Source organism: Salminus brasiliensis, chromosome 5 (assembly GCF_030463535.1).
Source record: "Salminus brasiliensis chromosome 5, fSalBra1.hap2, whole genome shotgun sequence".
Classification (NCBI taxonomy): Eukaryota; Metazoa; Chordata; class Actinopteri; order Characiformes; family Bryconidae; genus Salminus; species Salminus brasiliensis.
In genome coordinates, this window is record NC_132882.1 from 25,196,219 (window position 1) to 25,213,647 (window position 17,429).

Genomic DNA, 17,429 nt, shown 5'->3' on the forward strand with positions numbered 1-17,429 from the left:
GACAGGTCAGAAATAGTCTGCAGGAGGCCTGAGAGTCCGTTGTCAGAAACTACTACCCATTTTATGAACAGTACTAAAAGAGTTGGCAGATTTCTGGAAAAAGGTCTCATGAACAGATGTAGAACAACCTGTATCCATGTGATAGCAAGAGCAAAGTTTGGGAACAAAAAGGAACTGCATAATCAAAGCATACCACCTCATGGTGGTGGAGGGTGTCATGGCTTGGGCATGTATGGCTGTCACAATGGGGTCTGGCACACTTATCTTTATTGATGATGTAAGTGTTGAATGAATGCTCAATGAATTCTGAGGTGTGTAGGAACATCTTGTCTGCTCAAGAATATTTAAATCCAATAGCGCATCCGTTACATTGTCACACTGCATAACACACTGAATTTCATGAGAGTATGGTCATTCATGTTCACTTGGTTTTACATATCAATTGATGAATGTAGTCTATTGCTTAGGTTTGACTCATCAGGTCAAACCTGCATCCCTGATGATGGTACATGAAATCCAACCCTGTAGTCCAGTTTCATTCGAGCAGACTAGTTAGATTGTATGTTAGTTGTCTTTTTCACACTAATGTCTATCACTTCTTGAAAGGTTTGAGTGATGATGAGGGCTGGATATGGCATTATTTCCCCTGTAAGAAATACTATACCTGTCTACTATATATACACTATATAAATACTATACTATACCGCCGCCTGTGTTTTGCCGTGCCAGCACCGCCCACCACCCGTGTTCCTGTGTCAACACCCAGTACTGTCAACAACCAGGCTCCTTTGACTACTCCTCGGACTTTGACCAGTCCTGGGCCCTTGCCTATGGTTGTTTCTGTGCCTGTGTCTGTTATTGTTCTTGTCCCTGTCTAAGTGTATGTTCCTGTGCCCATTTCTAGTTTTGTCTTAGTCCCCATACCGGAGACTGTGTTTGTTCCTGTACCTGTCAAGAGTCTTGTCCAGTCTGTGCCCAATGTTCAGCCACCCATTATGTCCCCGATCCAGTCTCAAGTCCCATCGGTCACTGGTCTCTCTTGTCGGCATTCCATCATCTCTCCAGTCCTCTGTCAGGCCCCCAGTACACTCTCCAGTTTCGTTTCTTGTCTTCTCTGTCCCTGTTTCATCTCCTGTCTGTGCCCCAATCCACTAGCCATTCTTTGTTTTTTCCCAACCTCTCCCCTTTGCTGGCTCCAAGGGTGTTTGGTCTCAGGCGCCCCAGAGTTGTGCATTGGGGAGGGGCTCCTGTAACATGTGTCTTTGTCTGGCCACATTAGCACATGGCTCTATTCATACTAGTTTCTTGTCTCCGCCCTAGCCCTGCCTTATCCTTACTGTTCCCACCTGTGTCTCCTTTGTAGCCCTGCCCTCTCGTTATCTTCCCCAGATGTTCCTGCTTGTGTCTTGTTCTCTTAAACCCCCGTGTTTGCTTTGTTGGTTGTCTAGCACTGTCGCTATTGGTTTGTTCTTTTGGGTTTTGTTTGTGTTTATATCATGGCTATTTCAGTAATTTTGGATTCTGTGACCTCTGTCAGGGATGATATTAACAGGATAACGAAATATAAATAACTTGCATCCTGGCTCAACCCCCCAGATGTTACAATGTGATATTTACACATATTGTTTTCCTTTTAATCCTTTTATATTTAAACTGGTTAGTGTTAAATATTGTCTGCAAATTACAATAAAAGTTTGTATTAATATATATATATATTTAAAGCTATTTATTATTTAAAGTGCCATTTAAACCAAAAATACATACAATAATAAACAATATTGAATGATATGAAAAAAAAAAAAAAATACATTGCGATATGTTTTTAGCCACATTGCCAAATGGCTTTTTTTCAGTACATAAAACATATCTACTTGCTTAGCGAAGTAAATTGCTAACTCTTCTAACCATTCATTGGTTACATGACTACAAATCAGCCTGTAAATAATGTCCATCATGCGGCTGCATCCATTTCTGTCTCAGTTCAGACAGAGCAGGAGTACAGTAACCGCAGTAAAGCCCGTCAGGAGCAGAGTGACCTTGGTGATCCGCTGCCCACCGGAGCTCAGTGCATAAGGCAACACCTCCATCGCAGTGACGTAAAGAAAGCTTCCTGCCGCCAGACCCTGCAGAGTGGAGCATGCCAGCTGGTACTGAGGAGCTGTGTGGGTTTGCCGAAGGCCGATTCCCAGCACTGCCCCCAGCGGACAAGTTGCAGAGAAGAGCAGCAGGCAGGTGGTCACTGCAACTCTCCGCAGCTGGTCTTGCGTGAGTTTGATGGCGAGGCAGAGAGCAGTCAGACCTTTACGGAACAGCAGGGACAGACTGAGGTCAAGCCCCTTAACACCAGCCTCCTGCAGACCAACTGCCAAACCCTCAAACACTGAGCACAGAGACAATGAGAAAACCAAGACAAAAACTCGGACAGTGGAAAGGGAGCTGACCTCTGCATCCCCCCCAAAGCATTTTCCTCTGGGCGCCTCAGAGCGTGAGTGAACCGTCCTAGAATACTGATGAGAATACTGTGGGTGACATTGGTCATGTGGCTGGACACTGGAGCCCACCAGAAGAGCTTGTTTTTCAGCCATATGGATGCTTGACTGTTCTCTATGGGCCAGGACAACCTGCTCGATGACCAACACTAAGAGGAAGCCCATGGCCAAGATGAACTCTGGAACAGGGAAACGAAGCTGGGGAATGAAGGGAAAGAGACAATCAAAAAATCGAATTAGAGAGCATACAAACATGCATACAAGAGCATATTCTAACACACTGGGCCAGATTTCCTTCACTTTTACCGTGAAACAGAAATGCAGCACCCTCCCTGGCTGATAAACAAGGTTACATCAGTAACAGACACTGAACAAAGCCATTGGACATCCAGTAATTGGTTTATACTGTGGTCGGGACCTCTCAATTCAGGACCCCCCCCCCTTGAATGACACTAATCTAGGTTTCCCTTCACTGATTTTAAACAGACAGTAGCACACATTACAGGTTGTTGTATTCTTAGATTAACCTTGATACGAACGTAAATGATTCTGAACTGATTCACAAAAAGGGTTGGGCAGTGGCCCCTTTTGCGGGAGGGGGGTTAACGTTTACATGAATGACTGGAGCAACTGGTGACCAATGCCCTTTGCTTAACTAGCTTGGCCAATGTTACAGCTCCTGCGAGTATCAGACAGCCCATTGCAGCTGCTGTTGACTAACTGCAGAGCTATAGACACAAGTGCTGACAATACAAACTTGTATCTGAGAGAGCAAAGTTGAGGGACTGGCGTTGGGAGTAACAGAAAGGCGAAATGAGGCCGGTTCTGCTGTGTTTAGACTTAACAGTGTGCTTAAGAGTAGATAAGATAGTTAGCAGCGCACCTGAGAGAGCAGAGTCGAGTGAATGGTCTTAGGAGTGTTTTCAGGCACATTTAGTAGCTGTTTTTTTAGTCGAATTCTGCAATAAAACTAAGATGGGCTTGTTTGTTTTTCAGTTCAGTGAGCACCCACAGCGCCCCCACCCTGTGGCTCTCTTAAATGCACATGGGGAGTGAGCTTATTTGGCCATGAACTACATAGACAAAGAAAGGAAATCTGACACGGCGTAATTATGAAATATCGTCCTCATTTTGAGATACCTTGAACATGTTTAAATACGGTGGTATACATTATTACTGTTACACCGTACAAGTCTATTCATAAATGTTAAAAATTATGTTAATTGATGGCATAATGTTGACGGAATGCAAAAGGCAGGGATAAACACTTTGTGGCATGCACATAACACAGATACAAGATAAATGCCAACCAGAGGACCATCCAGCAAGCGATGTCAAACCTTCCATCCTACTCTGTCAACGTTACAGACCATGACAGTTCAGTACAATTTCATGTACCGCTTCTACTTATTATTTGCGCTTTGCTTTTAAAGGTTATTACACAACTATGAAGATAAAACTTTTAACTGCAAAGTAAGAAACGCTAAAATATAATTTTAAAAGTATTGAATTTTTAATGAAAAAATGTATCTAAATAAAGACATGACAGGAATGGTGGTGATTGAAAGTTCAGAATCTGCACTTCCTTGTGCTACGAATTTCAGTGCATTACGAATTAGAAATAATGTCAGATTATTTTTTACCAGATTAATGCCAGATGCTTTTCTTACTGTCACCAATAACCAACTTCTTCCTGGACAGGGAGGGCATGTTTACACGTTTTCAGTGAGACTTACTGTTACTCCCAAGTTACTGAAAGTCTCAGTCATTCCAGCCACGTGGTTGGGCACCATGTTGAGCAAAGAGCTGGCCAGGAAAACCCCTGCAGCCCAGCAGCCAAGCAGATCCAGAGCTCTGTAACGACTCTCTTCACAGCACAAGAACAAGAGCAAAGACATTAACGGCTGGATTTTTTAAATTATTTACAATATATATTCTTTACTGTCTGATCACCACTTTTCTCCTGTTACAGGCTTCCTAGATTTCTAATAATTATTTGAAACATGTGAATGTGCACCGATGTGGCCTATTACAATCATTTTAGACATTTATCTGCACTCAGTTCTCGGTTTTATTTAATTTAACAAACTATGTATAATTAAACAATAATTATACGTTTCATTTTAAAAGTTTAGTTTGAGAGTCTGAGCATCAGGGCAGTCTGTTTAAGGAATATGCCGATGCTATTACAATGCTATAATACTATTTCTATACATTTTTCCATTCTATTAGTCTACAGCAAGCGGTGATGGATGAAGGCCAGGAAGATCAAAAAGGACCTCGGCCTTCCAAGCAATGTACTGTTCTCTCTGTTACGGTCAGGGAAGCGTTTCCGCTCCCTGAAGGTAAATATAGAGAGGAAGAGAAGAAGGTCCTTTGCGCAAGCCAATGAACATCATCACTTATTATTAAAATAATTATAATTACTACTTCCTGCCCAGTTGCACAACATGATGTTGCACATCCACAATGCACTTGTTGCACATTACACTTGACAACTAATTTCTGCATTGCACATTGCGTATTTCTTCTAGTTTGAGTACAGTTAGTGCATAACATATTGCTATTTTTATTCTTATATACTTGCTTACTTACTTTTTTTTTTTTAACGTAGGCTACTTTATTTGACAAAGCTGTATCTTATTATATTGTACCTTATATTCAATCCTGTTGTTTCATGTCAGTGTATCAATGTTAGTTGTACTGTGTATAACTCTGAACTGGAACTATTAAATGTCTTCTGCAACTTTTTGTTTTCTTATACAGTTCTGTGCAAACGTTTTAGGCAGTCACAAAAAATACATAAAAGGTTAGTATGTGTGTCTTTTCCCTGAATTTTTTTTTCCAAGTGAAAAATGTCTTTTGAGAAAACTTATTGAGGTCTTGGCCCAGTACTTTGTCCAGTTCCATTTTAATGAATGGTTAACTTTAATTAAGGCTTTTTATGATAAACTAGGTATTACCTGGGTGTAAATACATAACTAACATACTCGTACAGCAAATCACAGTGTAATGTCTAGGCCTATTTGATTATTTTTTGGGATCTATTGTCATATACAGTATGTGTTTTCAAGGCTTACTGCACAGATATATACCTTTGCATAACACCTTTACAAAGTACTGTACATATTTGAGTATTTCACTATAATAAATATGCAGCCCGCAAAACTTACCTGAATATAAGCCACATTTCCCTGTTCCTCTCAGCAGCCAGAGCAAAGCGAATCCACAAAATAGAGTTGAGGAGAAGAGCAGGCAGACAGAGCCCAGCTTAAAGTCCAACTCAACTATGCCTGCGGGCGGCACCTGTGCTGAGGCCATCTCTCCGATTCTGGATGCTCTCACAGTCGCTTACAGTCACATATGGTCCACAATCAAGCCATTGCTCACTGAGGAGGACAATGATCTACTAAACACACACGTGATAAAGACTCAAGTGCAATCAGGTGGCTTTATATTACTGGAATAAGACAGTCAGGAATCACTGTCTAACTGTCTAACAGTCTAACTCACAGGTCTAACTTTGGACAAGGCCTTAAAAAAAATAATACTAATAATAAAAATAATAATAATAATAATTAAAAAAAATAATAATATATATATATAATAATAATAATAATTTATTATTATTATTATTATTATTATTATTTAGACTGGTCCTGCATTATCCCTCATTCTGAAAGGTTAATTACAAATTCATAACATATATATATTTTTTTTTTATCTTTAAGCAGGAGGAACTATCAGACCATCTGTAAGCATCAGATACAGCCTGGCGTACATGCGACTGTTCTCCAGCTGAACACATCACGACATTTTGACGACAGCCTTTTCCCATTTGTCCCTTCAATCGAGAGTAAGTTAGCTCTTTCTGAACACTTTACCATTGCTCTCGTTACAGCCCTGTGCTTCATCACTCTGCTAGCCCTCACAGCATTACTAGTGCTATACGCCAGAGGAGAGTTTTTGAAAAGGAAGAGAGATGGGAGGACGTAAAAACCCCGCTACAGCGCCTTCCTCCATCGGCGTTATTTTAGCGTGTATGAGCCTAACAGCACTGTTACCTTCGTAGTGCCAAGACGCCGGCGACTTCCCGCAGCTCCGAAACGTCGTTTGTGGAGGTGGCGTGTGAGACTTCGCAACTTTCTGCTTTTGTTTCTGTAACGGGAAAGTGACTCAACGAGTCCGGGAAGGAGTGGGCGGAGCTTTAAGCGTTTCAGTAAGCGCGTCTCAAAAACATCCCTAGTTCCCTAAGGAGTGGCTTTCATTCTAGGGAACGAACGCGAGACCCCTGATAAGCTCTTGAGGGGAACTAGATCTACTGGAATATTGGGACACTGAGCCTTCTAGAAAACGCCTGACCTCAATGTTCACTGATAAAAAACCAGCCTTTATAAGCATAAATGAGAAGATCCTAGATATAGTAAGAGGTTATACAAATATGGAAAAGTTTAAAAGTAAAACATAGCTACAGGTGGAGACATTTAAATAATATGATTTTTTAAAACCTAAATAGTCTTATTTTAGGATTACTTATTAGTTTTTGTCAGTAATCTCTCTCTTTATATTAGGGTAAATGTTCATTACGGCTGTTCAACAATCTAGTCTACTGTTACAACAGGTTAAGACCTACATTGCAGAAAGATGGCCTTGCACTGTGAAGGGTCTGGATTTGGATCAACACCCTTTTGTTGCTTTCGAGCTAAACTAGTTGTGTACTAGCCATTTCATGGTATATCTGCAACTCAGGTTAATAACACTCATCAAGCGAGGGTCTGAACAGAACAGCGATCGAAAGACCTCTTTGGGTGGCCAGTTATGGACTTGCAAGTGAAAGTTGTTAGAGAACTACAAAACTGTATTCTAAATTAACCCATTTTAACACAGTAAACCCTGAAAATCCCAAAGTCTGTTTTAATAATAAAAAAGGTTCTACATACATAAAGTCTATTACATCAAAATTGCAGAAATATAGTGTGTTATATCCGATATGTGGAAAAAAATAATAATACATTTATAAAGATCACTTCACTCATAATTCATCTTCCTTGTGTTTTTTACTGGGAGAATGTGGATGAATGATAAGGCAAAATTCTGCTACTAACTCCACTGTATTCTTGTACCTGTAGAAATGAATTATAAATAATGGAATTGCAAAATCTTTTTTTTTATTTTTATATACAAAATACTTAAATTACAATGTATTGATTTATTTATAAATGTATTTAGTTTAAAATTAGTTGTCTTTGCCTGGCAAGTGGTATATAAAGTAAAAAGAATTCATTTAATGGTTAAGACTGGGGACCACTAGTTAGAGCATCACTAAGACCCATTAGAAAACCACCAGAATCAATCACAGATCACCTGTTAAACCATTAGGATCTTTTGTATATATAAAACTGAAGAGGTTTTGAGGCACAATGGGTTTTATTACAAAATCCCAAGGAGGGAAACTTGATTCTAAGAGCCTGTGACTGACAGGGGGCTTAAATTGTATTAATTGTGTATTTTGGTAGAACTGTTAGAGCTGTCTGGCCCAGTGCAATATCTTTTCCTGGGGCTCAAAATTCCTGGCAGCGCTGCAGACAGCAAGCCACTAAGCCCTGCTAGCTCGCTCAAGTGTGCGCCCCCGAAACCGCCCCAGTATCTCTCAGCAGTCCCTTAAAGTCTAGCTACATGTCTTGGTGTGAGTTATGTCAGCGGGTTGTGCTGATTGTGGCGATTGTTGTACGTTTATTTTTTGTTAGATCAAACTTTTCAATATTTTATTTTATTTGGATGTGGGTTAACTAGTAACTGCTTACTGTTAAAACTGCTTACATATATACTCACAGTTAAACTCATATTCAGGGTAAGATGTCTGGCATTAGATGACATTCCTTGGCATTCCTCCTCCCCTCAAAATCCCCTCAAAGCAAACCCACACTGATCCATTCACGCTCAAAAAAACGCCTTCACGATTTGTGATCACATGACTTCTCTTTAGCATCGAGCATTTCCATTGGCCAGCGATGGCAGTTTTAGACCAATCAGCGGTCAGCATGTAGGCGGTCAGCTGTACAGGTTTGGAGATCTGTAGGTGCGCGGATAGGCCTCAGCGGATTCCCCACAGAGGCGGCAGATGGCGGTGTATGTGCTGGAGTGTGTTGGTGTGTGTGTGTGTGGAGGGGTTAATCAGCGCGACCTGCCCTCCTGCACAACACGGATGTGGCTTCTCTCTGCTTGTTGAACTGCAGATCACAAACATTTCAGAGCTCCTGCGGTGACGTTTATGGAGAAACAATGAGGGAAACGGACATCGTGCCTGGATATGCTGGACCCAGTGAAGGGGTGAGTAAGAGGGTCCCAGAGGGACTGTTTGGCGACAGTAATGGCTCGTGGGGGTTGTTTTTATTTCACATGTACACCTGGGTGGTGTTTACTTCAAGCTGTGAATCACCACAAGCTGGAGGCTGAGCAAGCTAAACGAGACTCCCAGTCTGAGCTCGTTTTTAGGACAAGCTCTGTTTTGATGTCGCTGGTAATGGACGTGAACTGAAGGCTGTGTGCCTTCCAGGATGTGGCTAGCACTACAAGTCCAGAGGGAGGAAGAGAAATGGAGACAGAAGCTGTATCCTAGATAACCTGTTCTGTAAGAAAATGTGCAGCATCTCCTCAGAGTTTGTTGAGAGTAAGTAAAGGCAGCGGCCAGCAGAGAGATTCAGGGAATCTTATCACAACCTGAGGGACAGTGAGGAGAGCTGTGGACTGATTAACCCCTTAAGTCCTAAAGCCTTGTATGTGGGCCCACGCTTGAGCTTATTGCTCCCATGACTCCAGAACTTTGCTACTTATTAGTATATTTATAGTAATTAAAGCTAATAACTCAAACTGAGTCATTCATAGTAGTAACTCAACATTAAACCTAAGGAGATAAACAACTGAATAAAATGCATAGGGTTAAAAGGTTGGTGAGTAAGATTTGGGTGCAAATAACTGTTTTATTATTATTATTATTATTATTATTATTGTTATCATTTTCTTTTTCTTCTAACTGTCATGTCAGTAAAACCCTTTAAGGAGAGAACGGTGGACGCAGTGTTTAAACAGAGGAAACTCCTCCTCCTCCTCTCCCTCTCCCTCTCTCTCTCTATCTCGATCTCTATATCTCTCTACCTCTTACTCACTCCTTGTGTAAACAATCTCTCTCCCCTTCCTGCTGAACTGGTGAGAGACTAGTTTTTCTATGCTCTATATAGACTTGCCGTAAACGTAGATAAGCCTGTTTTTATTGAATTATTTTCTTGTAGCAGAGAAGAATGGTTGCCAAAATGGGACCCTCATCTGTTTTGACCTTCTCTGTTGCACATTACAGGACAGCGAGGAGGGCAGCCTATTTTTTAGACAGAGCGAGGAGGATGGACCGCTGGAGGCTGGACTGGTTCTGACTGATTCCTGTCCACAGTCTGTGTATACCAGCACTGATGAGTGGGTCATTCAGCCCCACAGTGTGAGTAACAGAGCCTCCTAATCATGTTGTTATTATTATTATTATTTAAAGGGCTTTACATCTTTCTCTTTATTGTTTACTCTTGCTTCAAACAGCCTTTGCATTTTATAGGAAAATGTAAGGTGAATATTCTGTTTTTTATATGAACACAAAATGTTTAGCATGTGTTTATATTAAATAGGACCTGGTTTAGAAAGGAATGAGTGTTTTCTTTGTTGTACGTGACTGTCAAGGTTTATTTTATGAAAAAAATGGTGTGTGCTTCTGAATACAAAAGAGACTGTTGCTAATGCATTAGAAATAATGCTATAGCCAACCAGTTTTCTCCTTTTTTGTAATGTCACCACTCATTAATACTGATGACCTTTTATGGGGACAAGGACTAATCAGCTTAGTCGACTGAAATTGATGACCAAATTATTTGGCAGTTTGCATGTTTCTTGCACTAACTAGGAACGGGTTTGGACGCACGTGAACTGCAGATTAATCGCCAAAGTTTAACCATATCAGTGTGTTATAATGTTAAAGAAATAATTCCCTCAATCTGGATGCAGGGCAACAATGAAAGCATACAGACTGAGCAGCTGTCTGTCATGTGAGCTGTGTGTGTGGATAAAACCATTACAGTTTGTAAATACTGAGCCACGAGAGCCAGTGTGGCAACGCATCGGTCACTAGGGATGTCCCAATCCGATCCAGTGGATCTGGACCGGTCCAGGCACATTTTAATCCCAATCCAGTTCAGAGTCTTTGTTTTAGCCACAGTGTTTAGAGTGCCGTCTGGTGTCCTCAAGGTGCAATTTACGGACATTATTGTCCAGCCGGCAGCACTGAGGAGCATTCTCAGAAGGTAAACGAAAGAGAGTCTGCAATGTGGAGCTTGCTTTATTTATTTATTTATTCATTTATTTATAGTGGAACATGAAAACAGACCATAATGTGCAAAACTTTACCGGCTGGGTGTCTGTTTTACCGGCTGGATGTCCCACACCTTTCATAGTTTTTAAACAAGCACTGAAGAACACATTCAGGACTGGAAGAAACTAGTGCTAATGCTAATACATACACGCTAAAGAATCCCACAATAAAACACTTTAATAAAACTTTAATAATTACAGAATTCATAACACTGTGTGTGGCGCAAATCTCACCATTTCACCAAAACAGTGTGTAAAGCTGGTAGAACCCCATTTATGAAGACCTACTAGCAGTTAAAGCTTTTGACAGGTTTGTGAAAGATGCTTTATAAATGCTTGTTGTTCATTCTGATTTCTATCAGAATCTTAACGACAGTGAGTCTGAGGACGTGCTCCAGGCCATAAACCCAAATGAGGTTTACACCTCAGATCCTCTGCAGCAGTGTCTGTCCGAGAGCGACAGTGGCATGTCAGATGACCGGTACTCTGACGGCCCGACTGTGCTGGCAGACTCCGACCCCAACCAGGCCACGCCCACTGTCTACCAGGTGGTGTATGACATTAGTGGCCTAGGGACTGGCCCACAAGAGCAGCAGAAGGTGGATGTCATCTCCATTGAGCTCGGTGTGTATCAGCTCTTCTTTTGTTGCCGTAATGCTGTAGTTTTGGGGGGAATATAATACCCAGTTTTCACCTTCTCTATATCAGAGATTTGCTTCTGTGATTTCTGGTGCTTTTCAGGTGATTTCTGAGGTAGGACTGGGCAATAAATCTAACCTTTTATTCATTTTTGGTAATTAGGGTATTTTAATATTTGTTCTACTGTCTGTGTTGCAAACCATAACGCTTAGCACTGTGTTACTAGGAATAGTAGGCTAGCACACAAATGTTCCCCAAGGACCCCCCGGGCTGTTTTTGAGTAAACCCGCTCACTACTGTCAGTGAACTCAGGATTACCGAGCTTTACTATAAAGTAGTCATTATGTGTATTGGTAGTAAAATAAGCTCAAGATAGGTTTCCCCTAAAATAATGTAAATTTTTAATATTATGTGATAGCCTTTTTAATACTTGAATATAAAAATACGAATGGTTTCCTTTATGCAGCTGATTACCTGGTGCATGCTGAAATTAAACCTTTTATTGTACTTTTTTTTTGTACTGCAGAAATTAGAATACCATAAACCTCAGACATAAGCCTCAGTTATGCTAAATAAATAAGAATACAGTTATACAGTGTGAAACCTCCAGAATTTTAAACAAATAAAAAATAGCTCATCCCACTCAGCCCTGTTGCCAATACTTTCCTCACTGTGTGTATTCCTCAATGTACTGTCCCTTTAAAAACATGCTGACATGCCTGAAGGCAAGTACCAATGCTGTGAAATAAGCCTGCATTTATCATAATCGGTGTAAAATCTTTAGTTGATTGTGATATTGCTATATTACTTTAGTCTTTAAATACAACCCCTAATCTAGCTAGTGTTACACTGGACTGTAGTTTGCTGATTTTATTACTGAAGTAATTCCAGAAACTGATCCCATCCCTCTCCCATTTGTTAGACGAGTGGAGCTCCCAGGTGCTGATGTCTGAGTCCTGTATCGTGAGCGAGCTGCCACTGGTTTCTTCAGTAAAAGTGGAACACATTCATCCGGAAAGCTCAGAGAATGCACACGACACACACCTCGATGGCCTGGTCAGTCCTTTTTGTTCGGCAATAATATTTCATAGTATATTCTGATTTCATATGTTATTCAATTGTTAATAACGGCATAATAAAGCTGCTCTTCATTTGATTTGTACAACATCAGTTTTGCAGTTGATCTGTGATATTGAAACAGCTGATTAACATCTTGTCTGAAATCAGCTTTTCCCAGAGCTGGAGCTGACTGAGGAGGAGCAGAAGCTTCTGAACCAGGAAGGAATCTCACTTCCTAACAATCTGCCGTTAACAAAGGTAAAGTAGTAGTTGGTGAAGCTGGTGATGCAGATGGTATTTTATTGTGTTGAAAACCTTCCATTGGTTCTCTCGTTGTTATCCATAGGAAAATAGTCATATTGTGTCTGTCAAATGTTTTTGGACACTTTGTGTTCTCCCTAAAAAAAATGTTTTGTCAAATGTGTTTTTAAAAATGATGGCGCAAAGAAAGAGGAAGAAAATACAACATGTAAATCATGAACAGTGCTATATTGAGAATAATGTTATACCAGTTTCCTTATGAGTCGGACAAAAGAGTTTCAGTCAGTGCTTGCAACTGCAGTTCAGAAAAGAAAACTGTAAGCTCTTTATTTATTTATTTATTTTAGGCAAAACCGTCTCTTTAAACTCTTTAATGAAGTTTGGTGTTGCAAAATACTCCCAAAGTATCTGTTTACGTTTTCATTATTTAGCTTATCCAGAGACCTTTGGATCTGGTTACACAGGAATGCGAATGTAGTGTTAGGAGTTTAGGAGTTACCTAAAGATTGGTGTAGTATAATGGGCTTGTCCAGCCAGGAAATCAAGCCCTAGTCTGCTATAGAGCTGGTGGTGTTGTTTTTCCCACTCCGCTGCACTGACCACAATTTTATGTTAATTCTAACATTTCTCTGCTTCTTTTAGAACCCAGTCTCTGTTTATTTGACAGTTTTAACATATTGGTAAAGAAATAAGGCATAACTTTTGTGAATGCCATCTTTTATGTTTTTTTTTTTAAGTGTGCAGAAGTTAGACTTGTAAAATCAGCATGTAATTTGTGGGGTATGCAAACCCCCATATATGATGGTGTGTTTGTGGTTTGCTTAAACTCAATGTTGCAGGCTGAGGAGAGGATACTAAAGAAAGTGAGGCGTAAAATCCGAAACAAGCAGTCAGCCCAGGACAGCCGGCGCAGGAAGAAGGAGTACATTGACGGTCTTGAAAGCAGGTAGTCCACTCGCACTGCTTTACAGCCGTTTGTTTTGGGTTTGGCGCTTTGTAAAATTGATCTGTGTATGGCTTTAATTCATCTTCTTAAAATGTTTCAGAAAACAACTACATGCTACGTTGTCACGGTCAGATTAATCCCTAAAATCTGTGTGTCTGTGTGTGTGTGTGTCTCAGGGTTGCAGCATGCTCAGCTCAGAACAAGGAGCTAAAGAGAACAGTGGATCAACTGGAGAAACACAACATGTGAGTAATACTTATATACACTCACTGTCTCTCAGTCCATTTTCATTTATCTCTGTAAGAATCTCTTATAGATGCACATCAGATTGTGATGTGCATATGTATGTATGTGTCTGTGTGTGTGTGTGCAGGTCTCTGTTGGCACAGCTGCGGAGACTTCAGGCTCTAGTCAAGCAAACTGCCACAAAAGCTGCCCAGACTAGCACATGCGTCATGGTAAGAGCTGTTGATTGTACGCTCATAGTTTAAATTGAGTTTAAATGCTATTCACAGGACTGACCACTGCAACCTGACCAAAATGTGGCTCAGAATGAATTACTCTGATTACCCATAACTGCCACTGATTACAGTCCAGCACTGCAGTGAACTATGGCTCTCTTGTTCATTATATGACAGATTTTGCTGTTCTCCTTGGCTCTCCTCGTCTTCCCCAGTTACTGCCCCTTCCGCTGGAGATCTCAGCCTTCAGATGACAGTTACACACCTACAGGAGGTCAGTGTGAAGAAATATGAGATGAAATATGTTGGAATTTATTGCAATTTGCAAGACATGCAGATTGGTAATGTTTGTTTTTCATAATCACAAAGACTCTTGGATCTAAAGGCTTATGATTTAAATAGTTTTACCTTTTAAAAACAAACTTACAAACAAACACAGTGTAAATTAAGGAGATTGATGCCTAAATTTGAAATAATTTCCAAAAAAGTAAGTGATTGAAAACTTCACTGTTATGTAAATTGCATTGGTCAACGTGCTTGTTATTTCAGAATTTTTGATTAGTTTTAATCAAATCTGAAAACTGTGAAAAATGAGAGACATAATGGCCAACATCTTATTAAAATTATGAGTGCTTTTGTCTGTTTTTTGTATAAAAATGATCCATCGTATCATCTGGCCTGTACGTGAAACACGCAGAACATGAACTCTCTCCACCAATACCAGTTGTCTCTGCCATTTGCATAGAGACAACCAAGACAAAGGATCAACTGTTCTCCAGGTCCTGGAACATCAAAAAGATAACCACACTGGTGCTCCAAAAGCGTCTTAAACTGTTAGTTTATTAGGTTTACTCTCCAGAGCGTGGCTACGTCCACTGCTTGACACTTCCTTTAATGTAAAATATTGGCAGAGCAGGCAAGATCAAGGCAAGCAGTTTGATTTATTAAATGATTGGGACACTACCTTTTTTTCCCTTTTCCAAAATGAAAGCCTCATATGCATTATCACAGTTTCCTTGGTTTAAGAATAGCTAAGATTTTATTGCACTTGACACCAGTTTTGTGTGCTCTTAAAGAACGTCCAGTATTTATTGATCTTATGCAAAAATGTTTCACATTTGAATATATAAATGACTTTTAGTACGTTCGCACTAACTTCCAATCACAACACTTTTCATACTACCAGTTTTGTACTCCCTGACCAGTCCAGATATTAAACCTGCCAGAACTCTGATCAGGTCTTGCAGCAGTTTACACATAGTGGCCGATCTAGCACTGAGCAAACACTGATAAAACACGAGGCTTTTATGGGCAATCTCCAAAAACAGTTGCAGACTGTTAAAACTCAGGGATAACATTGTGCAGTGTAAACCTGGCATAACTGTACTGCTGGTTGGTGCTGTTACCAGTAAATGGCTAGACAATATCTCCCACCTAGTGATTAAAAGACTAGTGGACCAAAGCAGCAACTGCTCAAAAAGAAAAAAAGAAAACTGAGAATACCTGAGAGCACAAAGTCGAGTGAAAGGTCTCGGTGTTTTTCACTGTTTTTAAGGAACATTTAAGAGACTGGTTCAGATTTGCTTTCCCCTTTAATCAAATATAGTATGTCACTAAATTCACGACTAGCTTGTTTTTGGCCTTCCACCTGTTTTCTGAGCATGACTTCACCAAACAGTGGGCTCCCACATGTTTCAGTGCCTGGATTCCAGAATTTTAGCAATCATTGAAGCATTTGTATCTCTTAAGCTTTCACCAGTCTATAAAAGGATGGCTCCAAATTGCTTTTCTTGCAGATTCTTGCTGAATCTGTTTGTACAGGCAGTCGCACAACAGCTCTTTCCCGTTATAGTGTATTAGTGGCTGAAACGCTAACGCTGCCACCCAGACTGTCACGTGCATAACCTCTGTTGAAAAAAAGCTCAGGGCTAAAAAAATTTTTTGTGTGTGTGTCTTTGCTTCTGCAGTAATCTCCAGAAACATTCTGAACGATGCAGCCTCACCACTGCTGCCCTCAGAAGATGCTATGGATGATAACAAACTCGTCTCCGCGCCTGTGCTCTCTGCAGACGACCAGCAGCCGTTTCCGGTGGATGCACTATCCTCTCTGTTGCAGAAGCAGCAGCCACTGATCAACCCGGAGGGAGAAGAGGTGGCTGTCATGGCTGCCGTGGAGGACAGCCTTCAGGGAAACAGCTCCTCACTGAACAGTAGAACTGACTCACTGGCCGCTGGCTTAACACCCCCTTCAGCAGGGGGTGCTGCGTTAGACGCAGCCAAACCAGCACATGCTGATGAGATGTAACCCACAACTCTACGCTGGATTTTCCTTATAGAGCTGCTTGAAGTTATATGAACACTATTAGTGGTGTCCTGGTTTTCCTTTGCAAGGTGTATAGGTTTCTCTTAATTCCTAAGAATGAACCTCATGCAGCAGTCATGGTACTGGGAAGGGAGCCATCATTAGAAGCATTTCTTTTGAGGAGAAATCCAAATTTATGGACAGTCTAATTTTATTTATTTGGTTTTTAAGGTTTGTACTTGCATTAACAAGTTCTTGGTCATTGCAACAATGGCTAATAAGAAGGAGGAGATGGTGTGCAAAAAATATGCTTCAGAAATGACAAAAAAAAAAATCAAAGTGATGATGGAATATACAGATATCATAAACATAATAAGTGTTTTTCCTTTGTAATATTTCCCGCATTGATAAGAAGAGCTCTCAGAATTACAGTACAGTTAATCATGCGTTATGTTACTGTGTGCTAAATATCAAATTGGAGTTTTTTTTATTATTATTATTTTTTTTTTATTATATATATTTAATTACACTAAAGGTGAAGGTGAAGGTGAAGAAGCGCAGTCCTAATATGGGTTGACTGCTGTGCTTGCAAACTGTGCTTATGGCTTGATTTGTAGGGCTTTTCTTTTTGTTTCTTCACATTCTGACATTCTGTTGGAAGTCCTCTGTAACCACCATGTTTTTAAAACTTTTCATTTTTTTGACATAATAACGCATTTCACATCAGGGTTGTATATGGAAAGGGTTTGCTGAGTGTATGGCAGCAGTTTGCCAGGTTGTGATGAGGATGAGTGGTGTGTTTGTACATTAAATCATGAGCTGTTCTATTTGCATATGAGTGTTTTGTATGTAGACGAATCTGCAGC

At 40.4% G+C, this 17,429-nt stretch overlaps 2 protein-coding genes across 5 annotated transcripts; one reads left to right on the top strand and one right to left on the bottom strand.

Moving 5' to 3' along the window:
- Window positions 1–1,736: 1,736 nt before the first annotated feature.
- LOC140556253 (zinc transporter ZIP1-like) lies at window positions 1,737–6,667 on the bottom strand. 3 transcript variants are annotated; one of them, XM_072679934.1, is made up of 4 exons: window positions 6,554–6,667; window positions 5,663–5,839; window positions 4,226–4,356; window positions 1,737–2,687 (listed from the first exon to the last, which is right to left on the bottom strand). In XM_072679934.1, exons 2-4 carry the CDS (start codon window positions 5,808–5,810, stop codon window positions 1,977–1,979), a joined length of 990 nt encoding a protein of 329 aa, XP_072536035.1. In that variant the 5' UTR covers window positions 5,811–5,839; window positions 6,554–6,667; the 3' UTR covers window positions 1,737–1,976. The 3 variants fall into 3 exon arrangements, with proteins under 3 accessions (XP_072536035.1, XP_072536034.1, XP_072536033.1); XM_072679933.1 differs by having other exon boundaries at window positions 5,663–5,878; XM_072679932.1 differs by having other exon boundaries at window positions 5,663–5,898.
- creb3l4 (cAMP responsive element binding protein 3-like 4) lies at window positions 6,263–17,396 on the top strand. Of its 2 annotated transcripts, XM_072679929.1 has the most exons (11): window positions 6,263–6,345; window positions 8,726–8,819; window positions 9,844–9,978; window positions 11,258–11,519; window positions 12,457–12,590; window positions 12,762–12,851; window positions 13,694–13,800; window positions 13,977–14,045; window positions 14,174–14,258; window positions 14,439–14,535; window positions 16,229–17,396. In XM_072679929.1, the coding sequence occupies exons 2-11, from the start codon at window positions 8,772–8,774 to the stop codon at window positions 16,564–16,566; spliced, it is 1,365 nt and encodes a 454-aa protein (XP_072536030.1). In that variant the 5' UTR covers window positions 6,263–6,345; window positions 8,726–8,771; the 3' UTR covers window positions 16,567–17,396. The 2 variants fall into 2 exon arrangements, with proteins under 2 accessions (XP_072536030.1, XP_072536031.1); XM_072679930.1 differs by lacking the exon at window positions 6,263–6,345 and having other exon boundaries at window positions 8,669–8,819.
- Window positions 17,397–17,429: the final 33 nt, after the last annotated feature.